Source organism: Centroberyx gerrardi, chromosome 1 (assembly GCF_048128805.1).
Source record: "Centroberyx gerrardi isolate f3 chromosome 1, fCenGer3.hap1.cur.20231027, whole genome shotgun sequence".
Taxonomy (NCBI): domain Eukaryota; kingdom Metazoa; phylum Chordata; class Actinopteri; order Beryciformes; family Berycidae; genus Centroberyx; species Centroberyx gerrardi.
Genome location: NC_135997.1, coordinates 19316920 through 19344222, shown reverse-complemented (window position 1 = coordinate 19344222; position 27303 = coordinate 19316920). Strand labels below are relative to the sequence as shown.

The 27303-nt window shown below is 40.4% G+C and overlaps 1 protein-coding gene across 1 annotated transcript; it reads left to right on the top strand.

The window, feature by feature from the left end:
- Positions 1 to 1911: 1911 nt before the first annotated feature.
- rps6ka2 (ribosomal protein S6 kinase, polypeptide 2) lies at positions 1912 to 26485 on the top strand. Its single transcript, XM_071907051.2, has 22 exons — positions 1912 to 2031; positions 4840 to 4956; positions 6152 to 6233; positions 7325 to 7405; positions 8151 to 8230; positions 9320 to 9426; positions 9639 to 9676; positions 9796 to 9938; positions 11211 to 11281; positions 11843 to 11931; positions 13152 to 13216; positions 20844 to 20946; positions 21645 to 21790; positions 22230 to 22352; positions 22674 to 22763; positions 23265 to 23423; positions 23872 to 24033; positions 24302 to 24378; positions 24841 to 24958; positions 25194 to 25250; positions 25400 to 25480; positions 26336 to 26485. The coding sequence occupies exons 1-22, from the start codon at positions 1927 to 1929 to the stop codon at positions 26483 to 26485; spliced, it is 2244 nt and encodes a 747-aa protein (XP_071763152.2). The 5' UTR covers positions 1912 to 1926.
- The last annotated feature ends 818 nt before the right edge of the window (positions 26486 to 27303 follow it).

The following is a 27303-nucleotide window of genomic DNA, read 5'->3' as shown; positions in this document are numbered from 1 at the left end:
TCCAGTATCTCCTCCCCTATTAAGACTGAGACCTTCTGGATATTTGTTAATGTTGAATATTATCAACGCAATTAAATTCAAATGCTTTGGCTCACTGTGAGCAAGTTGCCCTTTACATGTGTGACTTGTTTGACACAAGCAGATAAAGGTTAGATAAAAGCGCAATAAAGCTCATGAACAGGATGCTAGACACCAACAGTACATCACACTCTGTCCAGTAAAGCAGAAACTCCATAAAATAATCTGTCTGTATCTATTTATCTATCTATCTATTTATCTATCTATCTATCTCTATCACTGTGATTATCACAGAGGTGTAACCTATTAGGCTTTCTATCCGTCTGTCTGTCTGTCTGTCTGTCTGTCTATATCTACTCCATGTGTATGAATATTAATGTCATGATCTCCTTATAGAGCCTTAATCCTACCGGGACAAAGACAGAGTCATAATCCTGAATCTCCTCCCACAACACAGAACAACAGACCCACTAAAGAGGTCTGATTACATTTTCAATATTAGTAAAATGCATTTAAAATACGAGCCAACTATGATTTTACAGCACTATGAGCGCTTGGTTTATTGATGTGCCAAGGTCACATCAATTGGTTTGGAGGCTGCTTTAAGTATTTGAAACCATATTAAAATATAATAAAGCCCAGGTCACCCATGGACACCTGACCAAGGGACAACGCCAGCCCCTCCTCGCTTCCCCACATCCAATAAATATCTCTCCTCCCTTCTCTCTCTACCCCCCCTCTCTGGTTATGTAACACTGCAGTTCTGCAAAGCTGCTGATGTGACAGATCCAGGTACACACACACACACACACACAGACACAGTGGTCAACTGGATCCCTCTCTACTCTCTGTGATTGCTGTCCTCTCTTCTATCACTATTCTATTGACTTTTGCATTGATGAATTCTATTGAATTCTGGCATGCTTTCACTGAGTCACAATCGTTTTCACAGATATCTGCTGTCGTGCTCCACCCTGTTCTGTTTGATTCTCCTCTACTCGATTTTGTCAGCATGCCTGCGTGTGTCATTGGATGTCATGCAAGAGAGAGAGAGGGAGAGAGGGGGGGAGACAGAGAAAGGGAGAGACAGACAAGGAGAGAGAGAGAAAGAGAGAGGTAGCTGTGTTAGACCATGTGACCTAGCCAGCTGTTGCTGTATGCTGGTGGGAGGAAGAGAGAGGGAGACACAGAGAGGAGGGGATGAGAGGGAGGGGGGAGGAGGTGAGGGGGAGGAACAGGGAGAGAACGAGGGAGGGATAGAGGAAGGGAGGGGTCGGGGCTCACTGGCACACAATGTGACTGGTGACAATCCCTTGTTCTGCAGAGAGAGAGAGGGAGAGAGAGAGTGAGAGAGAGAGAGGGAGAGAGAGTGAGAGAGATAGAGGCAGCAGGGGATGAACACACACATACACACACACAGAGACATAGAGAGCGATGGGAAGAGGGAAGGAGAGAGAGCTCACACACACCTCTGTTTGTCCCAATTCAGCGGAACAGATTTGTTCGTTACCTCTCCCTACAGCCTCACGCTGCCAACCTGCTGCAAATAGAAGACAATCCCAAACCGGAGGACCTGCCCTGTCTGTCAACCCGTCTCTCTGCCTCTCTATCTGTGCAGGTAGCTGCTGTGTTACGCTGTAGCTCTGACCGCTGCAGTTGAGACGCAAGAGCGAGAAACGGCTGAAGACCAACAGAGAGAGACGAAGAGCGAATGTGAATGATGGGAAAACTAAAAAGCGACGGCTGCATTGAGGATGAGCCAATCGAGAAGCTGAGAAACAAATAGAAATCAATAGACAAACAGAAGCTCTCTCTCTCTCTCGGTCTGCACCTTAGGACACCAGGACACCCCCCCCCACAGGGAGATGATTATTATTATGGGATAGGTAGACAGGACTCCTCGTCGCCATGGATACCAGCATGCGAAAATTCACAGTGCGGAGATGGTTTTCTATCTATCTGAAGAACAAGGCAGCAAGAAACAAAAACAACACAAGCTTCTGCCAACTAGAGGTTAGTAAGTCCATTCATCTATCTATCTATCTATCTATCTACCCACCCAGGAACAAACTTCTGTTCACTAGAGGCTAATACATGTGAGTGTTTTTGTATGTGCATGTGTGTGTGCTGGCAGGGGGGATTGCGTTATTGTGGAGGAGTCGATGTGTGTGTGTGTGCGCACGTGACAGTGGGTGTGGGAGGGAATATCTGTGAGTGTGATTTGGTTTGTTGTGGCTCGGTACAGGAGGGGTTGCTGCATCGTTACAGCATGTTTCTCTGTCTGTGTGTGTGTGTGTGATGTGGTACTAGCAAAGGGTATAATACCAGAATCCAGAGGACGAGGGGATGAGAAGGTCAAACAGATAGGCTGACAAACAGACAGATAGATAGCTAGCTACATGGATAGAGAGATAAATAGATAGACGGACAGACAGGGACAAAGAGAGAGACAGAAAGGGTAACAGGCAAGCAGGCGGACAAATTGATAGACAAATTGATACAGACAGATTGATTCAGTGGTGGGCCAGGACAGTGGTGGTTTATTTATATCCCAAACAGACAAGTGGGGTGAGGAAGAGAGAGAGAGGGAGAAACAGAGAGAGAGAGAGAGAGAGAGAGAGAGAGAGAGAGGCAGTATCTTGTTTGCAGCTACCTGTATATTTGGGATATAAATAGACACAGCTCCCCCTCCCCTCCTCGGTTCACCCTCCTGCCTTGCCGTGGCCGACCTGATGAATCAACTTGACAGGCTCTCCACCTGTCTGTATGACTGCTTGTCTGTCTTTCTCGCTCGCCCAGCTGTCTATCCGCCTATCTGTATGCCTGTCTCTCTGGCTGCCTGTCCACAATAATAATGTGATACTTTATCGCTGCCTGTAGAGACACTGTACCCTCCACAGAAAGGTCAAAGGTCAGGGTCAGCTAACAGATCAGCCTCCCTGGAGCTGGTAATAGTTCAGTGTCTCAAATTGCTCAAGGACAGTCCAGCAGGGAGGTTGCTTGCTGGAATGGAGGCTTGAACCCGTATCCTCTGGTTGATGGACGCCACCCCTGCTACACCCTGTTTAAGTTTCAGTCTGAATTTGAACAGCATATTGTTTGAGTAAGACTGGTCTTATTGTCAGGTTTTGTTTCCAGCATTTTGGCATTATTTCAATGAGGATTCATCTGTGACTACACTTGGATCTACACTACTCTAGAGTACATTGTAACAGGTAAACGGATCTGGGTTATTAAACCAGCCTGAAATAATCAAGCTCCTGCTACAGAGATAGAACACTGTTTTGCTGTCCAGACACTAACAAGTCTAAGGGAAGCTTTGATCTTTTGCAGCTTTACACTGACTCTGAGTCTTAGCAATGACGATTCCAAAAGGGAGGGATCGACCCCATGCCAGGAGGGGAACAACTGATACCTCTGATGGAGTTTGATCCCAACAGGGCCTCCAAACAGATTCTGGCATTGGCAGGCAATTTTGTCAATTCTACCACCCACATTAACAGATGAACAACTGAAGTCAATTTAGAGCAGAAGGCTTGGACAACATCAAGTTAAACATACCTTCTATAAATAAAGCTTTATCTATATGATGCTATGAGAAGGAAATACATTTTACAAACTGGTATTATCAATCATATCTGCTGCAGGAAATGGAAATTGCGGGAGCATTTGTGGAACTAAATTAATGAGGTGTATGTGATTGTGTCAACACAAAAACATGGAAACAGAAAAACACAGAGCAAGTAGTAGTAGCAAGCATACTATACAGTATATTGCTTATAGGAAAAAGTGTTCCTTTTCCTCCTCTGCTGTGTGTATTTTCAGTCCAACAAACAACTCAATGAGAGAATGAACACGCACATGTGGACTTTGTTTTCAACAGTATTAAAAATATGTATATACATTTCAAAAACTCAAACTAGCTTCATTCTTTTGAGATTTTGATCTCAGTGGTTGTACCAGTTTTAAAAGTGTTTCTTCTACCAAGTGTTAACTGTTGTCTACAAGCCCTACCTTTATAGGTCTACCCGGTCCTGTAAGCATTTGATACAATGCAAACTTCACTCAAAACAGAATGGAGAACTCTTTACTCTGTAACTGACAGCTGTTCAGATATACATTGTCATATCAACAAATCTAAGCTGTGCCACTGGTTGGCAGTTTGTCATCCGCTCCACTGAGCAAACTGAATAGGCTGAAAAAGGCAGCTTACATAACAGTGTCACTGCCTGTGACCTCAGTCAATACTGTACATAAACACCATGTTTGCTCATAGGTAACCAACTGTGAGAGATAATTATTTTTTCTCCTATAGCCCAAGCAGTGTGTGATGGGTTGTAAGTGAGTGACCATGTTCAATAAAGCAGCCACATCCAACTAACACAGCAATGTCTCTGCCTCTCTCTCACATTCAGTTCAGTATGTTTTATTGGCATGAAACTTACATGAACAATACCGCCAAACTGTTTAAAGTCACAATGAAAAGAGCATCTTGCTTCCGTAATTTGATGCATTTTGGGACATAATGCGGGGAGGGATCATTCAAAAGTGTAAACCAATGAGATATATTTTAGGGAGATTAAGGCAGTTTTATTTGATGGGAGGGGCGGGATTGTTCAAAAATATAATTTTTCTGTACGCCTACTGGTACACCATGTGGTAATCACTAAAGACACCATTTTCCAGGAAGCATAAGTACCAGGATTTTGATATAAAAATACAAGAAAAAACAAAGTGGCCACTCTCTCTCAGCATATGAATGTATGAACATTATACTAAAGTGTGATGTCTATCTCTGTTTCTGTCTCTCTCTTTCCTCAGGATGACAGTATACTGAAGGAGATTGATATCAGCCACCATGTTAAGGAGGGTTGTGAGAAAGCAGACCCATCTCAGTTCCAGCTGCTTAAGGTGCTGGGACAGGGCTCCTATGGAAAGGTACAGTGGGATCATATCAACATTAATCATAGCCTCTGAAACTTCAAGCTAAACCGTGTGTCTAACCACAACCCATGTAAAGGAGAGTGGAGAGAAAGCACCAATCCAGGTGATCAGTGCTGGGACAGGGAAAACGAATGCTAACCTTAACACTACCACCCAAACAATAACCTTTGACACTAAGTCTAATACTGACACGAACAAGCAAATATTAAAATAACCACTCTTTCATAAATTTAAGCAATTTATTACTGATGAGATTAGGGTTGCATACTGGAAATCGGAATTTTGAAAAACTGATAAATCAAATTTTGATCTATCAGTATCAGCTACAGGTTTTCCGATCAACCTCCAATTCATTTATTTATTAACTCAGTTTCCCCCCGCCGAACCATTTATGCAAATTGATGCAGAAATTATTTGTGCCGTAAACCAGCACCATCCACCACTTGAGGTGATGCCACATATGGTTTGGAAGCAGCTGGGTCTGGAAGTACTTTAAACTGGAAACTGAAAGCAGTCAAACAGCTAATTGTAATGTTTGCCCTGCAAGTGTTTGGAGGGGCGGCAGCGGCAGAGCTAATTACAATACTACTAATTTAATCGGGGCCCAAGCTGCAAATGTTAAAGGATGTGCTGAAAGAATGAGATAAATTACCCCATGACAACAAAAAAGCTTAAAAAACAAAAAAACACTAAGAGAGGATTAGTGAGTTTATTGCAGTGGATGATCAGTCCTCAGCGGGCTTCCACCGCTTAATGAAGGATTTGGAGCCACGCTACAATTTGCCCTCTCGATCCCACAACTGCACAACAAGGTGTATGAACTCCTCTTGGATTACATGCATGATGTGACCACAACTAATTTCACTACAGACATTTGGAGTTCAGACGTCTGCCCTATGTCATGGTTTTAACTGTAGTGTATTTGAATCCACAAAAACCCACTTGCTAAATTGTTTGAAATGAGAGAGAATTGAAGTCACTCTAATGGGATTTACTTAATTAGCAAGATATGAGTGAGCAAAACGTCAGTGTTTAAGGACTAATGTAGCTAACACTTAGTCTTTTGAAATGCTAAACCCAACTTTTTGTATTTTACTTTTAAAACCAGCAACCTGTTATGATTACCACAAAATAGTCTCTCTCAGAAAAGATGATGATGAGAGTGATGAATGTTGTTGATGATTCCCAGGTCTTCCTGGTGAGAAAGATCAGAGGACTGGACAGAGGACAGCTCTATGCCATGAAAGTGCTGAAGAAAGCCACACTGAAAGGTAATGAAGGAGTTCATAAAGTATACATGACATAAACTGGATATATTTGTACTGTACTGTACAACTGTAAGAGGGTATATTCTGTCTCTCAGCAGTCTTTTCCTCCCTAGCTGCAACCCATAGTACTTCCATAGAAAACAATTTGGAGCAATTATTTAGGGTGGCTATGGTCAACTTAAATAAGTAACTTTAAGTACAGGAACAGGCCAAGACATTGGTTACTGCCTTTTGGCTAAAGGCCTGTCTGTCTAATTTGCTACCTTCTTTTCATGGGACATGAGACATACACCAAATAAAAATAGTGACAAGCCAAGCTTAACAATAAAATGTTTAGCTTAAAATGTAAGATACAGTAAGTAAAACTATTAATACTTTGAAATAGTACTTGTCTAAAATGAATTTAGAGGCTTAGCCTTTCCCTGCAACAATTGTATCTTAAAGTTAAGAAAAAAAAACTGAGGACTTTGCTTTCAAGAAGATTTTTTTCTTAAGAGGCAAAATAAGAACATTAAGAAAATACTTAACTATTTTTATGATTATCATGTTTTCAAGGTTAAATAGTAGTTATGCACTGCAGTGGTCAGAGATATATGGTTGTCACAGATCCCAGAATGCCCTACATTCAAGAGGATTTGGGGTAAAAGAGGTTAGTTTGTACTTTTGATTCAGATAAACAAAATGGGATTATTGTAAACGAGGATGTACTGTAAAAGCAGGTTGGGATGTGTGCTGATTTAGTATCTTTGTACAAGCCTTAATCCTCTTAACCTGCACCTCTGAAATTTCAATAGTTATGGTCTCATCCCGTCACGCTCTGGGGGGGGAGGGGGTCAAGGAGACAGATGCTGTTTTAACACTGTTGTTGTTATTGTTGTTGTTTCAACTTCACAACAGACAAGCGACACCATGAGCTGCGTCCATTTCAGTTTCAATTAAAGCAATTACAGAAGTGCATTTTCTTCAAAATTAAAATATACTGACATACCGTTAGCATGAAAAAGTTGTCATGACCAACATATTTAGAAATAACTGAGAATGAATGCCCTACTAATAGTAAATAAACTCCACTCTCTCCTCAACCATCTCCTCAGTTCGGGATCGCGTGCGCTCTAAGATGGAAAGAGACATTCTGGCAGAAGTGAACCACCCATTTATAGTTAAACTGCACTATGGTGAGTCTGGCTGCCTGTTGACCTTTCTATCTAGGTGCTGATTTTAATCTCTGTCTCTGAAAATCCTGTTAAACACAGAAAATCTGCCAGTATGTACCCTTGCATACACCAAGCCAGGTACTGCTTTTATTGCTGAGTAAAAATAAAAAAAGAGGTTCAGAATATTTTTTTGCCGCCCAACGTGACAGAGAAGTTATAGAGAGGGTTAGGAAGGGTTTTTTTTTTTTGGAAAGTCTTCTGAAATAAAGGGAAATGTAGAAGCTGAGGAATGTTATTTTATTTTATATTAAACCTTTAGGGATTATTGACCATTTATTGAAAGTCGACTGAGCACACGATCTTTTTCCAGCAACGCTCTGGCTTCACATTCACACAATTACACATACAGTCACACTTGGGAGCTGCCCAGTACAACCAGCCTTCACTGCTGGCCACTGAGAAGCTCCACTGGAGAAGTTGGAGCTGTTAATGTTAGCTTAGCTGATTAGCTATTGTGAACTTTTATACAATGAACAGCTTAAGACAAGAAAAAAAAATGGCGGGAGGTCATTTCTGATTGGCTACATCCTCAAGCTAATGTATTCTGTCTACCGCACATATACAGATCCTCCCACATACAGCAATATAGCCTGAAAAAACCTTAGTTTACCTACTGCAGGTCTCTACGTGTTGTATTATTGATATTTTGTGTGTGTGTGTGTGTGTGTGTGTGCGTGTGTGCGTGTGTGTGTGTGCGTGTGTGTAGCCTTCCAGACAGAGGGGAAGCTCTATCTGATCCTAGACTTCCTCAGAGGAGGAGACCTTTTCACTCGTCTGTCAAAAGAGGTATGTCTGCTACTGATAGAGTGCCTGGCCTTTACCCGTCTTCACTTGAAACAGGGGAGAATATCCACAGCACAAGGTCTGCTTGGAGCAGGCTGCTTTGAAAAAGAGCACACCAGCTACCCAGGGGGGAAAATAAGTGCCCTTTTTGTGTTTGACCCCGTCCCACAAATTGCCTACTCATAGTGTCAACAAACAAACAACATACAGTGTCATTGGTGTGATGTTTTGTTTTAAAAGTGATAGTTGAGTTTTGTTGTTAACACTGCTAACAGAATGTTTACTAGTCTGGTTGTAGTTGTCAATTCTCGGTTATCATTTTGATCTGAAACCATCTTCTTTAGAGCAATGTACCTGGTAGGCGCTCAACGAGACTCAGGTCAGGATTAACTGTAACACAACTGCCAACTTCTGGAATCTGTAGTTAATCCAGACCTGAATGGAGCAGAGCAGCTATGTTGCTGAACGCTCCCTGGGGTGTAGCCGAAGAAGCAGGGTTCGCCAGCTAATACAGCATTAATACCGGAGAGGGGGTTCTTTACTGTGATTATAGGTATGATGAAGATGCAATAGGTACAAGGCATCGGTATCACCAAGGGTACAGTACCCATAATCACACTAAAGAAAGTGCTCAAGGGTATTATACAACGGTTACCATGTGTCTGGTCTGAAGTTTTCCTCAAAGAGCTATTCATGCATATGTACTTGTTGATGTTTTCAATAATTTGTCAAATTAAACTTGGATATTGTTTCTCATGGGTGTCTTACAGCCAAGTGAGAAGTTATTTCATGATTATTTTTAGACTTAGCTGGCAACCTGAGCTATCCTGCTGCTTTTTAAAATGGATGTCTTGCAGCCAAATGGGAAGTTATTTCATGATTATTTTGAGAGTTACATGGCTACCTGAGCAATACAGCTACCTCTTTCCTGCTTGTTTATATTTTTCTGACTAATTATCTTTTCCCTCAGGCAAGTTTTACCTGCTCACATTTCTGTCCAGTTGTTTCTTTGATTCATTTTTTTTTTCTTTACTTGTTTTTCATCGTTACATATTGTTTAGTATATAGTATACATATCTTTGTTTATTCCAGGTAATGTTTACAGAAGAGGACGTCAAGTTTTACCTTGCAGAGTTGGCCCTGGCCTTGGACCATCTACACAGTCTGGGGATCATCTACAGGGACCTCAAACCTGAAAAGTACGGTCTCTTTCTCTCTCACACACACACACACACACACACACACACACACACACACACACACACACACACACACGGAGGACGTGGATGATATAGTTTGGTAATTTATGATGTTAATTCTAGATATATTAGTATTATTTTGACTCTGTATCTATTTATTTGACTATTTATAATTCTGAAGCAGATGGTGATGCTCTTTTCTTCCCCAACAGTATTCTTCTGGATGAAGAGGGACACATCAAGATAACTGGTCAGTGCCCAAAACCACAAACAATCCTTTTTTCTGTCCTTCTGTCCATCTCATTTCTTTCTGTCCATCTTTCTCACTTTTGCCTTTGTTCCCCTTTCTCTCCTCTCTCTCGGTTGCAGACTTTGGGCTGAGTAAGGAAGCCATAGAGCATGACAAAAGAGCCTATTCCTTCTGCGGGACAATAGAGTACATGGCTCCAGAGGTCGTCAACAGGAGAGGACACACACAGAGCGCTGACTGGTGGTCATTCGGGGTACTGATGGTAAGACTGGCTTAAATCTTAAAACAATATTTCACTTTGATCGCACATTAGTTTGCTTATTGACTTGCATGTTGGGTCTGATCCTGCTGTCAAAAACAGCAGGCATGGAAAGCAGTGTCTCATTGACTTCACTGTATCTCCTCAGCCAGTGTACTGATTTCTTAATTTGTCTTTCTTCTGGTTGCTTAATTACAATATCTGGTTGATTAGGCCCCATCTCTTTCACTAATCATTTATCTGCCACATTTTGCCTGTTTTTGTTAGCCTTGTGGCTTATTTTACTAATGCTGGAAAGGAGGTAAACATTCACTGACAGCTGGCAGCAACACCAGGGCACCGGGGAAATGTGTCATCTCTATCTGCCCTTGGCTAGGACTAAGCATGCACCAAATATAACAAACAAATATAACTCATCATTTCAAAACACCCCCTGAGCAGCATGTAAAGGAATTATGTCATACAGTTTAGAAAAACCCAAGAGACTTTTTAAAAGAAACATATTTATTTTGGAAGTGTTACATTTTACACAATATAACAATATTTATACAATATTCCATGACGATAAAAATGAATTTAAATTCCAACTTTTCACCGATAGCGGTCAATTACTTAATGCCTCTTTAAGTGTGTTGTAAAATAGTGTTGAGTGCATTTTCAGCTGATTGGATTTTTTTGTTGTTGTTCAGTCAGAGTCTGATCAGCTGATGTGCTGTTTGGATGGGACAGCTGATAGCCAATCAGCTGATAGCATGCACGACTTCAGTGTTCTGCCTGAACTAACGCAATATTCCATTTTGCTATTTGTGTCAGTATTAACAGCAAAGTGTCCACTAACAACAATAATATTTAACAAAACACAAACGCTGTGATTGTGGTCATACATTTAGTTTATCAAAAATATATCAGTAGCATGGAGTGAACTAAAAACACAGGGGTAACATTTGCTACGCAGCTAAAGTTACTGCTAATGTTAGCATTATCAGTGCAAACAAAGGCTTGTTCACCTGTGGGGGAAAGCAAATCACCAGTGCAGCTTTTATTGTGCGTGAGATTTTAGAGCAAAGGAAGAAGATGACCACAGTTCATCCAACTGGCACTCAGTACACAGTGGAGCGCACTGGGCATCATGAAGTGGGATGTCCCCTTTAAATGGAACGTAGCCCTAGACTTCCAACTTTTTATTAACTCTTTTAATTGGAGGTCTAGATGGGGCAGCTCTTCTATTGGCCAGCTGCCATGAGCTCTGACACAACTGTTGTGTTTGTTTTCCAGTTTGAGATGTTGACAGGATCGTTACCATTCCAGGGAAAAGACCGCAAGGAAACAATGGCGCTCATTCTTAAGTAAGACCATTTCACCCTCTATCATTTATTGCTCTTATTCTGAAGGCCATTTACTCACAAACAAATCCTAACAGAGTAATAGTCTGGGTTTTTATCTTAATTTGGTGTTTTTTTTACTTACTAAAAGGTTTTTTGCTTGTGTTGCTGCTGTTTGATCGTTTTCTTTTTTGATAGTTTATGTACCAATGATCTAACAGTGGTTCTCTTGATATGCAGTACACAGATGTTGTTACTACAACTTGGTAGTACTTTCATCCTCTTTCCTCAGATTTTCCTCTCTGCCTCCTCTTTCTCTCAGAGTGACTACATTTCTATGCTCATAGTATTCTGAATAACTCATATCTCAGTTATGGTTCATTCAGGATATGCTGTTTATATGTATCTTCATATATCAATCTCAGAATATCCCACCATACATGAATAAATGGAAGAGTAAGATTTTTACCTTGGAACCCAAACTTGCACTGATTGGCAACATTAAACAGGGTAAAATATGAATATGCCTCCGTAATAGAGAATATTGGTGTTTACATAAACATGTTTATTTTCCTGTCTGTGCAGGGCGAAGTTGGGAATGCCACAGTTTCTCAGTCCTGAGGTGCAGAGTTTGTTGAGAGCGCTCTTCAAGAGGAACCCTGCTAATCGACTAGGTATGTATAAAAAGTGAACCTTGGCTATAGACAGACAAATATGTTTTCCCAATAAAGGTTATACGCCTACCTAGCAACTGGGATCATTTGTGGTACTTTGCATCACTAATTATTAAGGCCAGTGCCTTAATACTTGGAGGGATGCAAAATGTGAGACAAAATGGCGTTAGATGGTAGCTGTGACCTTAAGTGAAAAGTAAGTCAAAGTTAAGTGAGAGGGTTCAAACTGTGATAAAAATCATTTTCTACATATCATGGTTCCTTATTGAGCAGTATCTATCTAATAATGGAGGTTACTTTAAGTTGTATTACTGGACAATTGTTTAACAATAAATCTTCATATCTTAACCATGGTTTTTTACAACTCCCACAATCCTCTTCTGGTATGCAAATTATTTTTGATGATATCACTTGCATTACAAAGTAACCACAGCTGGTACCATCATGGAGGTCCATTGGAGAGTTGGCAGTGCACAACTAATGTCAATTTTTGATATATTGATATATTTTTGATAATATTTAGCATATTATCAAAAATATATCAATATATCAAAAACTGATAGTCAATACTGTTGAGCTTCTTCTCAGATGTTGTTGCCCAAGAGCTATGGACCTCCACTATGGTTGCCAGCGGGTGTATTACATCACAGGTTTTTCTGCACAAGTTTGCAACAACTTTACCTGGCAATCTGTGGTAATAGTATTGATGTATTGAAGTTTCAGCTTACAAAGCAAAATGAAAGTAACAGCTAATTTCCATCTAACTGAAACACACAGCTAGGCATCCCTTTCCTGAATACAAAAGTGAAATTAATTTTGAAAACAATTTGTATACAACATCACTTTTTTGTAATGTATTAGCTTAGATAGTGGTGATGATGGTTTCCATTGACAGGTTTGAATGACATCATGCTTGCTGAGCATTTGACTATTAGTCTGACACCATGCAGGCTATAGTCCAAATGACCACTGTGTCTTTCTGTTTGAGTAACAGGCCTAACAGACTGGCCTTAACGTTGCAGGACTAAGTGTCATCACTGTGTGTGTGTTGGACTAAGAGCAACGAATGATTGACAGGTCACATTGATGTTTTCATGCTCTTTGTATGTTTTACAGACGGGTGGAGGTGATGTGTTTTGCCTGACAGGTCTAAATAATTGAAGGTATACAATATGACACGCTGTGTGTTTGCGTAACACATCAATCTGTGTGATTGACAGGTGCAGGACCAGAAGGAGTGGAAGAGATAAAGAGACATCGTTTCTTTGCACCAATAGACTGGAATGTGAGTACAATTTATGAAAAATGATATCCATTCCATTTAAAAATAGATGTGCTTATCACTTTGATATTTTGGTGTTTAACTTTTACTAACCCCCCTTGAAACCAATTAAACTGGAACATTCATGTTAAACATGTTTTCTGCCCCTTTTGAAACTAATATGCTCAGACATTGGTGCAAATATGAGCATCTCTTTATTAGTTTCACCTCAGCATAATAAGAAAGACGTTATTCCACAAATTTAGTGTCGGTTGCCAAAAAGTCATAGCAGAAGACCTGGAATGCCCCCTGGAAATGCTATAGACCAGTGATTCTCAACCTTTTTTATATCAAGGGCCCCTCATTTAGTCCACATTAGGGCCACGGACCCCCATTTGATGAGATTTTGTCTCTCAGACCCAAATCTGAGGTTGTTTTTATCGTTAGATATGATTTTGTCCAGAATTCCATGACTATCTGTATTGTAGGTAGAGAGATAACGGTGAAACTAAGATCAAAATAGTCATTCTTCTACATTCTCTAATTGCGTTAACTTCTTGTAAAAGAAATAATGGTGATGTTTAACAATTCATCAATTTGCTGGGGACCCCCTGGAACCCCCTCAAGGACCTCTGGTGGTCCCCGGACCCCATGTTGAGAACCACTGCTATAGACCAATACAGGATCAACATTAAAGGATAATCCCAGTCATTTTCAACATGTGCCTTATTTTCCTACTTTAAGCCATCATGAAGATTGATCATGTTAAAGATTTGGTCACTTACTTCACTGTAGAGATTTACGTACCTCCAGGTCACCGGGAGCGCTGCTCTCCAATACACACCCAGAGGGCAAACATAATCACCAAGTTGAACCCAAAGTGATTAAAACACGTCATTTCAACACAACAACACTCAAATGGGTGTCCTGATGGCTCAGTGGTCTAAGGCACATACCATGTAAATATAGCATACTGGGTTCGAATCTGGCCCAGGACCTTTGTCGAATGTCATCCACCTCTCTTTCCCAATATTTCATGTTTATCTCTACTTTTAACTGTCAAATAGAGGCGAAAATGCCCCCCAAAAAAATCTCAAAAACACTGACACTGTAGTTACACATGTCTTTAAATAGCTGCGATTGAACAGTAACAAAACACATAATTAAATTTATAGAGGAAGTGGAGACTTATTTTTGGCTGCTTGACTAAATATACTGTAAATATACTAGATGCCGGTAGAACTCACCGTGACACCTGGCTTTCCCAACTGGACAAGTGGAAAAAATTCTTGCCATTGAATTCCATTAACTGTTTAGATGAACGTTAAATAATGTGATCTGCACCAACACAAGTAATCAGAATAATTTTTTTTTGACAAAGATAATCTTGTGTTCTAGCAAGAAGAACAATCACTGTATGCTGTGCGCAATATTTGTGTTTCTGCTGTTCAAAATTAAGCAGTAGTCTCAGCCGAATATACTCCTCCTACAGCCCATGGATCGATCCTGTTTTGTACCCACCATGTTTTAGACTTTCCCAAAAACTTGTTGAAGTCATCTTTAAGTGGACGAACGTGCACAGTAAGAATAGGGTTACATGAGGTTACATGAGACAGCTACTGTAGGAATTTTGATGTGATGCTAAAAGTTGTATAGTCCTGTCAGATATTCAAAACTAGGTAAAAGGTAAAAAGGTGGAAACCAAAGAAGGGCTCCCAAATTGGCCAAAATATTAAGCAAAATACTGGGAGGAGGGAAACCACTTCTAAGCAGAAAGTAAGAAAATTTACTCAAGCTTAACAAGAAAGCTGTGGAAGCGTGTTATCTTACACTGGAACACTGTGTGCATTAAGCCAGTGGCTTATTGCACACTTGGGGATGTTAAGCTTGAATACATTTTCTTACATTCTGCATTACAAGTGGTTTCCCTCCTCCCATTATTTTGCTTAGGTATTCAAAATTGAAAGCAAAATGATGTGTGGTCCCATGGCATTAAGTAGGTTATACTATTAACATTGGACTTTTTTACAATATTAAGTTAATTGTTTCAAATTTTGCCATTGCCATGCAGCTTTTCCAATTAGAAATATCATAATTACCTGGTCGGACACTATCTAATCTTGATTGCGTGAATACAGTTGCACCTATTTTTCATGTTCAAATGAATGGCAGCATCAATTGAGATGTTGAGATTTTAGTGTAGTTTTATCTAGCCTACATACAGCCGTTCATGTCTTAGTATGATCACTAAAACAATGAGATCTAAAAGTTGTTGCACTTTTTTGTTTAATTATGGATTTGGACACAAAAAATGTCAATGACCCTTTGACAAGTATGTACACTCTCTTTACTACACACGTCTACCATTTTCATATTTTCCATCATTCTAAGAGAGGGTATTTATAAACACTTTCTTCTTAATTTATATTGATTTATGAGCAAATTCCCTGTCCTGCTAGCAACTGCTATACCTGGTTGCAATTGCTCTTGTCTATGGGCATGCGCTTTATTCTCTTATCTATCATGTCTGCAGCACTGACAGACTTTTACTCCATTCCCCTGCTGGAAATCTCCCCATAAATCCATCTGTCTCAACTATCATTAATCTCTATCCAGTCTGACACTGTAGCCGTACACCAGATGCTGCTCCATCCTCTTCATTGCGCGCATGTCTGACTAACTTTCCAACAAGCTGTTCTGCTGCAATGGCATTGAGATCTCTGACCTGCGGCAGCCCTGCTTTTCTCCTTACTGACCATAGTATCAAAGGGCCATATTCTTGCTCAGGTTAAGTTTAAGTTTTTCGTTTGAAGAACAACATATCTGAACATCAACTGTGCTTATACAGCTAGCAGTTGTTTCCCCTCATCTAAACCCTGCAGCTGTTCATTTACCTCAACAGTTGTCCACAATTATGCATATTTTAACATCTCAAGTTTTTCGCTTTGTGGCAATATCCCCAACTTCCCTGTCTGCCTGTCATGCCCTACTTTATTGTAACACCCTAATCCTCTTATCTGTAATAGCCTGGGCTTTCTCACAAAAAGTGTCTGTCTGCTCAGGCACAAATTTTCTGGCTACAGACATTACCTGTGCTTTCCTATCACAATCTAACCTTGACAGCCACTCCTTGGACGTGCTCTGCTTAAAAAGGATCACTCCTTCAACTGTAGCCTAATCATTCTTTTTGCCCTAAGCTTCTTCCTAAGTAGGCTGTCAAACATCACAAAATCATGCTCTGAGCTGGCATTTGTTTTTGGCAAATCTGTAAGCTATTCCTGCAATTCCTGGATTACATGTGAGTAACAACCGTGCTGCAGATGGTCTACCAGCTCGCAACTACATACCCTAATAAGGCTAGTTAGAAGGATGTCAAACTCTGCATTAGTGTGCCACTAAACAATGAAAAGCATGACTGTCTGGTGTTCCTTCATCCTCAAACACACTTACTTCCCCTGTCAGAAATGTGCATCCATCTGCCTATCTTTTTTCATGATATTATGTATCATGCATGGCAAGCACGTTCTCTTTCTCAAGACAGGACCCACTACTGGCTTGTCAATCACACCTAATGTCCTACAGCCTTGAGGAAGTGAGGAAGACCAATGTCCTCATTTGCAGCCTCATCAAGCTTGTTCATTAGAGATCATTACTGAGGAAGTACACAGCAGCAACGTTGTGGAATGTGACATTTGCCGTATTACAGAGTACAATGAGCTTTGAAAGTGAGCCGGAAAGTGAGCTTAGAAAGCCATTTTGTGTTATGGAACAGCAAAAATCGTACTTATTGCACCTTTAAAGAGGACAAGGGGAATACTGCCGTACCCATTCCTTTTCATCAGAAATTATTCATCTGAATTGGACAGGCTTGCCTCTCTTCTCACATCAAAATTCCAGTAAAAGTTTACAGACTGTTCTGAGTAGTCAAAGAGTGCCACTCTTATTTCTAACATAGGATCCACTTCTTCTATCATCTACCGTACATCCCCACCATCGTCTCCACCTACACCATCGGCTGTCTGTGTGCCTCACTTGCTACCTACTCTATCAGTGCCAAACACCAAATTTTCCCATTTACTCACAGTGTTGTTGGCTTGATGTGACAAGCTATCAATAAGAGGCTTAAATTCTCCTCCTCACTATGCTAATTAAACCCTTCTACTATATTGGGCAGAATGTTTGCTCTGCCTTCTGTCTGAATCTTATTTAACTTCTTCTCTGTGCTACTCCTATCGGTCAATAAACTCTTAATCTTTGAGAGGTATCCTCACAAAAGAGTAGCAGGAAAACTCACATTCAAATCAGCACAGGTGCATTAGAATGAATCTCAATGCGTTCTCACCAAACTCAACATCCACCCTTCTGCCACCGCTGCTAACTGCATCCTGAATCATTTCCCTGACTTTATCAAAGCCGCACTAACCTGAACGCAAGCTAGTGCCATCCTTTAAAAATATGCCCGTGCTTCCATATTTATGCCCTGTGGCCTTGCTACAGACAGTGATTTAATTTTTTGTCAGAAGAGAATCCTGCACATGCTGCAGTGCCACCTGTCATGCCTCCAAGGCCATATATGTGCTTTTGGGACAAACACCTTCTTATTGAGAAGAGGTTTTCGAATGGGTAACTGGGTTGTTAATGATTTCTTGGACATCCATAAAGTTTGTTATTTCAGACCTAATGTTTGGTGTATTTCCAATGAATGCCTGTCTATCATGATAATTTCATATTCATAAAATGAAAATGATGAAAAGAACTCAACTTTCAGGTGCAAAACCTGCACCTGCTCAAGCAAATCAGATACCCTATGACTTCTCTGGCCTACCTTCCTTATGCAGTTTTTACTATGGAGAGTCCTTTCTCTTCTGTTGCCTGTTCTGGGGCTTTGTTCCTTAGTCTTAGCTCCTCATTCTCATGCTGAACTTTCTCTGCCTCTCTCCCTGCGCGTCAGCTTCTTATGCAAATCCTTTAGGCCTTTTGGCCTCGCACATTTTTTTTTATTTCTAACTTTCTTTTCTCCATGTAACCTTCCCTCTTCTTACACAGAAGTTCAAACTTTCTGTCACCTGTTTCTATCTCATCAACATCCCTAACATAAGCTGCAGCCTCATCATCACAGGCTTCATTCATTAAATATTCATTTGTATTATCTACATGTTTGCTCCAGTGTCTGTTTGGTGGCTTGAAGTCTACCCTTTCCTTTTCTTTATGCTTTAACTCATCTCGGAATGAACCCTGGTGCAACTCATGTCTTTGTCTGTATATAACTGTATAGAAGAAGGCCCAGAGGCGGCTACCTGCACTGTGGATGCTTGAGGCAGAGGCAGAGGCAGGGTCAGGATCAGGATCAGGATCAGGATCAGGATCAGGATCAGGATCAGGGTCAGGGTCAGAGCTGGTGTTGAGGGCTGCGGAGCCTGGTTCTAGCAAAAAAAAAGTCATCCTCTCACTGACTTTGATGGTGTTAACTGCAGGCAAAAAGGCACATATACAGAGTCAAATTAGCATTATAATTTCAGTCTTACAGCAAAATATGTAATAATTTTGTTGTGTAAATGCACTTATGAAACAATGCAATAGCTGTATCTACTGTAAGATGTCGACTTTGTGTCATGTTAGTGTGTGGAAGTGCCATTGTGTTTGCATAGGGGGCAAAACAGTTGATCTCCCTTCATAATGCGTGCGCGCCTCTCCACACCAGCAGGGACTCAACAGGCTAGCTAGCTAGAGTTTGCTAGTGAACAAACTGCTTATCAACACATTTTGACCAAAAGTATTAGTTAACATGGATTCTACTTTTACCCACATGTGTGTAATAGCTTTAGCAAACACGAATGTGCATTACTGATAACAGTCTCACCATAAATAAAGCTGAAACAATATTTTTTACTCACGTGCTGGCAGCAAGGAGGCAACCTCTGTGCCGTCTTCCTCTAGGCACGCGAGGCTATTCCCAGTTCACATAAAGCAGGCGACCTAGTGACATGGCGATGGCGACTCCTGCTGGGCACTCTCAGTAAAACACTTAAACACTGCCTACTAAAAAGGATGGGAATGGTAAATAAAAATGTATTTAAAATGTGTTTATTTAAATAATGCACTGGTGTGGGATGGGCATACAGCAGTTTTCACCTTGAACTCACATCAAATGGCCTTAAGTTGCATCAACTATTCACATTATATTACACAACAAAGATAGATGAGTCACATAACGGCACTGTGACTGTGATCGTCATACTGTACTACCATCCAACCTAGTTTGGACAGTTGTCCTCTATTCTATTCTATTCTATTCTATTCTATTCTATCTAACTTCGAGTTAGTTAGTATGTGTATGTGCTAGCTGTTCTCTGATTTCTTTTTGGCACACTTACAGTATAAAGTCTTCCTGCTGTTTCTGAATTAGATGAGAAAACCACCTATGCTAGATGGCCTGCCAGCAGGCTAATGTACGCTCTAACAAGACTAGCCAGTATTTCAATGGCATGCACAGTGAGAGCATCAAATCACAAACTCAAATATTACTTTCATTATAAAATCTGAGAAACAGGACTATTTTTGGTATCTTTGTACTCCCAGCCTCTTTTCCCTTGGCAGAAATAGGTGTCCATCTGCCTGCCATTCCCTGAGCTACCTAATACCTGTCACTCATAACAAGCATATTCTCTTTATTAGGAGGAGCCCCTATAAAGGATCTACCACCATCATTCACAGCCTCATAAAGCTTCCTCCCTGTGCTTTTGACAGCTGTGTATTTACTAATGTCATTTCTTAGGAAGTACACACCAGCAGCATTGTGGAATGTGATATTTATATTCCTGTTCCTATTCCTATTATTTGGTGCTGTACAAGCTCACTGTAATGTGAGCGCTCTACAAGATTTGGGTGTTAGAGGGCTCTGTTGGTGAACCCCACAAACAATTCACGCAGCATGTGTCGCTCCTTGTTGTCAAACGTGTGATCTCTATCATAAGCTCATCTTCAAGTTTGTGCACCTGCACAATAGAAAGACTAGAAGTCTGGCTTGTAGTGTGAAATGCTTTCCATTTTTACAGCATGATTTTTAAAGTCATATTGTCTGTAGGCAGCACTACTTACATTTAGTATAAGTCCTCAGAATGGTCCCAAATCCTCTTATCTGCTTGTACTATTGCCTTTCCTAGAAAGCTGTTCCTCAGTCTCCCACTATTCTTCAGTCAGATTTACTCCTCATGCACCTTCCTAAAGCCAACTTGGTCCATTTTAATACAATTTTGTGTTTTAGCTTTTATTAGTCAGCTAACTTGTCCCTCTCCTTACAGAGACATTTGTGCTGTCTCTGCAACCTATATTTATCTGCTAATTTAACCTAATCAACAATGCAACCCCCCCTGGCTTTAGTACCTACTGTACCTCCTCCTTAGTTCAGTGCTCTATTCTTATATTAAACTTGGATGGAAGTGTGAGATAGAAGTGGGAGGGATACAAACATTTTGTCAAATCACAATCCATCACAGACATTATGGATTTTGACCAAAATATAAATAATTATTGTCATGAATTTTATGTTATGTTAATGTTTTATGCTCTGTAAATGCCTGTTGACAGCTCAGAATGTGGGTCATTTTGTGAGTAAACCAACTAATGATTGTTATATTGTTGTTTTCTGTAGAAGTTGTACAGGAAGGAAATGAGGCCTCCGTTTAAACCATCGGTTGGAAGACCTGAAGACACTTTCCACTTCGACCCGGAGTTCACCTCCAGAACACCCACTGGTAACACATACACAAACACGCACATACATGCATACATAGCACTATATTAACATGCTTGCTTATGTCTGTTCATCAAGACCAAAGATCTTAATGAGCTTGATCTTATTTTTCTTTAACAGGCACTTCATGGGGAAAGATCTTCAGCTTGCAGTACCTATTGGGCTCAGTGAAAAATTTTGGTAACACTTTATTTGGATAGTCCAGTATTGATACTTAACTATCAGGTGACAAAAAAAGTAGATGTTCAACAAAGTGTCACTTGCCTATTTGATGCATCTCCACAGACTATGTAACCCTAACCTGACTTTATTCTAATCCTAACCTGACTCTATTTCTAACATTAACCCCAACCCTAAGATTAACCCTAACCCAGACATTGAATATCTATAGACTACTTTTCACACAATTATGAGTATCACTTGAAACTCCGTAAAATCCAACAGTTTTTAGTGACACATTGTAGTCAGCTGATAGGAAGCTGAGTATCAACATTGGATTATTCAAATAAAGTGTGGCTGAAATTTCAACCAAGCTAACATACTGCTTTTTCATTTAAGTGGCAATAAGAAACTTTCCCCCCAATCATCACAAGTTTATTGTAAATAAAAACATTACATACATTAGACATTAAAACACCAAGGTATCCACGAACATTATTGTGTGTGTTTGTTTCTATCTGTGTCTTTTTGCACACCCAGATTCTCCAGGAATCCCTCCCAGTGCAAACACACACCAGTTGTTTCGAGGTTTCAGCTTTGTAGCAACTAATCAGAATCAGGAGCCCAGTGTTGCTACGGTAACATCTTCAAGGCAGGAAGTGAACAACATCAACCCTATAGCACAGGTATATCCCTTTAATGAATTAACCAATGTCCTAAATACCTATCTAATTAAATGACTCACTAACTTACTCACTGACTGAATAACAAATTAACTATCTAACTGAAAGACTGAATGGATCACTGACTGACTAGTTAACCGACTGATAAACCGACTGACTAATTGAATGACTGGCCAACTAATGGCACTGACCTTTCCAAACATTGCCCTGATGAATCATTGTTATTTGGATGACTAACTATTTTCCTACAATAACTGACTGCTGGACTAACTAATTAACTGACTCACTGACCAAATATATGACTCTACTATATAGAATATAATGGTAAAATTAAGAGAACACAGAATCTAACTCTACCTCTCCTTTTGTATGTGTGTGTGTGTGTGTGTGTGTGTGTGTGTGTGTGTGTGTGTGTGTGTGTGCATGTGTGTGGTCCCCATAGCATTTCCATGGTGACGTGTTATTCAGTGATGTTTATGAGCTGAAGGAGGAAGTTGGACAGACAGGGACTGCTGTCTGCAGGAGATGTCTGCACAGAGTCACTGCTGTGGAGTATGTAGTCAAGGTAGGGGACACTAAACATTTACCTGAAGTTATCTATGTAGCTACAGAAATTGTACATATGCTCCTGGAGATTTTGAGTTGAGGCCAATAGTTGATAGAAGTGCATCAAATTTATTACAAACTCTAACAACAATTGTTATAAATACATCCAATGTGCGCTGAAGATTTTTTGAATGGACCAAGTGTATAAAGCATTCACACCTCCTGGTTTGACTTGACACTTGTCCAAGTCCATCCCACAATGCAGTAGTCCTTTGCAACATATAGATTTAGAAGTTGCAACTATTGAAACATTTCCTGTGTGTTTCTGTGTTTGTGTCAGATTATTGACAGAGCAAAGAAAGATCCATCTGAAGAGATTGAGATTCTGTTGAGATATGGACAGCACCCAAATATTATTACCCTAAAGGATGTAAGTCTAACACACCTACCCCTCACACAAACTATAAATATCCCCTATTCATACTTACATGTGAAAAATGTTTCCTTTCACATCTAGCTTCAAACAGAGCTCTAGCAAAAGAGAGAAATGTTTTGGAAAAATGGCAAAACTGGCTACACGTACAATTTTAGCAACAATTACATTTGTTTCAGTTTTTATTGCATTGCATTTATAGCATTGTAATCTGATAAGTCAGATTGGTGGCCAGGCTTGTATAGTGATTGGTATTCTGCATAATAGATGTAATACTGTCAGAATGAGCAAATGGCCAATGTAAAGAAATGGAGAGAAAGTAAAATAATTTGGACACAAAGGGAAATAAATATCACCACGACATGTAATGGGCATTTTCAGACCAAATGTGGACACCCAGAGATGTGGGATCATAGATCTTGATGGTCAGGTCTCAAAAACCATATATGTTTTGTATTTGTGCGTATATGAATGCCCGTGCGTGTGCTTCTGCCCCAGGTCTATGACAATGGCCAGTGTGTGTACCTGGTTCAGGATTTACTGAGAGGAGACGAACTGCTGGACAGAATCCTGACATTGCCAAACTTCACAGAGAGAGACGCGTCAGACATCATCTGCACCCTGACCAAGACTGTGGAATACTTACACTCACAGGGGGTAAGATGGACACAGACAAATAACCTGGGCAATGCAATTTTTGAAATCCTAAAGACTGTTTTTTTTTCAAATCACATCCCTGTATGAAAATAGATATATATCTGTGTCTGCATTACTCTTTCCTGCTGTCCAAGACTATGTATTCTGGGCCTGACAACTTCCCTGTCTGGTTTTCAAGATCCGATAGCAAAATCTGATTTCTATGTCACTCAATGCATCCTGACTTGATGTGATTGGATCTAAAAGTCATTGAAATAAGTGTAACCAGAGTGAGAGAGACTATTGGAGGACAGTTGGAGGGAACCAAACAGTCACCTTAAAAGTCATGCAATTCTGCACACATAATCATACTGTAACATGTAAATTGTGTGTGTGTGTGTGTGTGTGTGTGTGTGTGTGTGTGTGCGTGTGTGTGTGTGTGTGTGTGTGTGTGTGTTCGCCTTTTCAGGTCGTGCATCGGGACCTGAAGCCCAGTAACATTCGCTATTGTGATGACACTGGACTCCCAGAAAGCATCAGGATATGTGATTTTGGTTTTGCCAAACAACTCAGAGCTGAGAATGGATTACTGATGACCCCTTGTTACACAGCTACTTTCATAGCTCCTGAGGTATAGTGATAATCATAATAATAATAATTAAAAAGCTACTAAACACATTGTTAAAGAGCTGCCTTTATAGCATATAAGGTCTGACACACACACACACACACAAATGATCAGTAATTACAGAAATGAATCCCATCAAACTCTGTCTAAATCTGATGCTCTCGCTCTAAAAATTGACCTCAGTGTTCTGTTTTTTGTTTTGTTTGTTTGTGTGTGTGTGCGTGTGTGTGTGTGTGTGCGCTTGCGTTCATGCGTGTGTGCGTGTGTGCAGGTTCTGAAGAAGCAGGGGTATGATGCAGCCTGTGACATCTGGAGCCTGGGGATCCTGCTTTACACCATGATAGCTGGGTAAGTTTAAAGCATAATGGCACAGTGGGGCTGCTCAGTGGTCAGCTGTGGAAACCTGCTGTAGTGCTGCGCAGCTTCCCGGTGTGAATATGTGTGTATAGTATGCTGTGTGTGTAACGCTGCCTCTCGTCGTAAATACTCCCCCAGGCCACTGCTGCAAATAAGAATGAGTTCTTAGCCAACTCTCCTGGTTAAATAAGGGTGAAGCCAGTATGAGACAGTATCTTTCTTCTTAAAATCAAAGGCGATCTCTCTTATCTTCTCTACAGTTAGATCTAGGTACAGTGTTTGCTTTTACCCCAGTTCAGGGTTTTATAATGTCCAAGGTTATCAATTCTTTTCCACACCAGCTAACAAAGGGTTTGGAAGCTTCTCTATGGTCTGAATCATTCTCTCTGTTATTATAATTCAGCTTCCCATGCGATCTCTACATGTCAATTGTGTTTTTTTCTTATTGATCAGTTTCAGCCCATTTGCCAGCAGTCCTGACGACACTCCAGAGGAAATTCTGGCTCAAATCGGCAGTGGGAAATTCATCATCAGCGGGGGGAACTGGGACCTGGTGTCAGACTCTGCCAAGGTTACATTTCTTAATGTTTTCTGTTGGAGAAAGGCTCCAGCTGTCTGTAATATCAACTTTAATGTTATCAGGACATGGTATTAGATGCTGCTTAAGTATAATTATAGTGGTTTATTGTACACAGGTATTTGTACATTTTCAACAGTTACAAAGTTGGGTCACTGACATCACTATGGTACTGTTTAATACACTTCTGCTGTGACTGACTGCTTGTGTGTGTGTGTATGTCTAACAGGACATTGTGATCAAGATGCTCCATGTGGACCCTCACCAGCGCCTGACTGCCCCCCAGGTAGTAACCTTCTATAAGTATCAATAAATCCAAATATTTCACTCTGATAAAGGTAGCTCAGCTTTGCTATATTGCTGTATATCATTGTTAGGACCAGCAATAGAAGAGTCCATTATAGAATAATAAGCTATCCCTGTGATTCCCTGCAGGTTCTTCGTCACCCCTGGATTGTAGAGAGAGACCAGCTCTCTGACAGAGCGCTCACCAGTCAGGACGCACTCACTGTCAAGGTCAGACTGCTGTATGTGTGTGTGTGTGTGTGTGTCTGGTAATCTTCAAGTTACCAGTTTATGTATATGTTTTTCATATATGATCTACCTCTGTTGATAGAACAGAGTTAGAGTGATGTTTACAGCTTAAAACTTTACTCTTTACTTTCCACTATGTGACAGTTGTCACATAGTGGAAATGTAAGAACAGAGCAATTTCCAAAGCAGAGACTGTCAGCTTTGAGATTTTTTTTTAAACTACTGTATATCTGATGAACAATTCAAGAACTACTGCACCTTTTGTAGCTAACCCCCAAATTAATTTAAATCAAGTCACCATTCTTAACATATAATGAAAAGTTTTGAATGTGCAGTGACGTCTAGATGTCTGCAACCCTTAAATATTACCTTGGACTATGAGTCCAAATATTTATTATTGTCAGATTATCAGCCTTTCTGTGTGTATATCTATTACATCTACTTCAAGTGCAATTCTCAGTAATGGTTTGAGTTGTCCAAATACAGATGATAAAAACAGCTGTGATCCCAGCTGCCAAAAAGTGAAAATCCTGAGTGTGGTGTTAGTGTGTTGATTTGTATTAGTATGTATTAGTATGTATATGTAATATGTTTTCATCTGACCTGCAGGATTGGGCTTTGAAGGATTCTGTTGTTTAGATTTATTAGGGTTAATATGAATAGAAATTGCATTAGCAGAATGAAATGTAATGTACGAGTTGTCCTCACTGTGTCCATCAGGGAGCGCTGTCTGACACTTATTTACCTTTGAATGATAGTGTTGGATAGATGGTGCTGGAGTTAAGGCGGAGAGAGACAGTTAACATGATGTAATGTTGTTTTCTGTTATTCCACCAGGGGGCTCTGTCTGCCACCTACACCGCTCTGAAGCGCTGCGCCCCTGCTCCGCTCCTGGAGCCTGTCCTGTCCTCCAGCCTGGCTCAACGACGAGGGATGAAGAAACTGGGCAGTCCCAAAGCTAACCCCAACCCTAAAGAAAAGGACTAGCCTGATCCTAACCCAGAAGAAATGAAATATAGCACCAAAATAATACAAGTAACTGTAATCTCTTTTTTGTAAAGCATTATTCTGTACAATATTGTGCTGAGACAAATCAGATAGATGTAAACCTTAGCTTAAGACATAGGCTAGCTCCAGCACCCTAACCCTAAACAAAAGGACAGGGTCCAAATATAACCTTACCCATAATGCACTAGCCCTGACGCCAGGATTGGGTTCAGTTCACTTTCAACATGTAACTTTAAACTAGAGTAGAGTATATAAGAACGATTTTATGGCAAAAGGTTTGCAGTTTGATTGATGATTTTTGAGGAAATCCCTCATCCTGGTTTGAACTGAATTGGCTCCAACCCTTCCTGACTCCTAAGCAAAACCCCTATGGAAATATACCAGCACCGACTCCCAAGCCCAGTACTAACCTTAACTTCTGAAGAAACAAACACGCCCTAACTTTAAACCACTGACCCCCCCACATACAGTATAAACACTGACCCTACTTCTAAACTCTAACCCAAATCTTAACCACCTGATCTGAATCAAACTAGCCCTAAGTTTCATCACCAACTCCTGCACACAAAACCTGACCCTAAATCAGCCCAGACCCAAACCCAGACTAAACACTGGGGCTTAAATTCAAACATTCAACACCATAGCTACATCCCTCAGTTGTCTTCTGTATTCCCTGTGGGCACTACAGCATCAAGCTTAGTAATTGTGATTGGTTGAAAAAAGACTACTTTTTTTTTTTTTTCTCACTTTAATTTGCACTTGATCGTGACTCCCAGGGAAGATGAAATTTCTCAGAT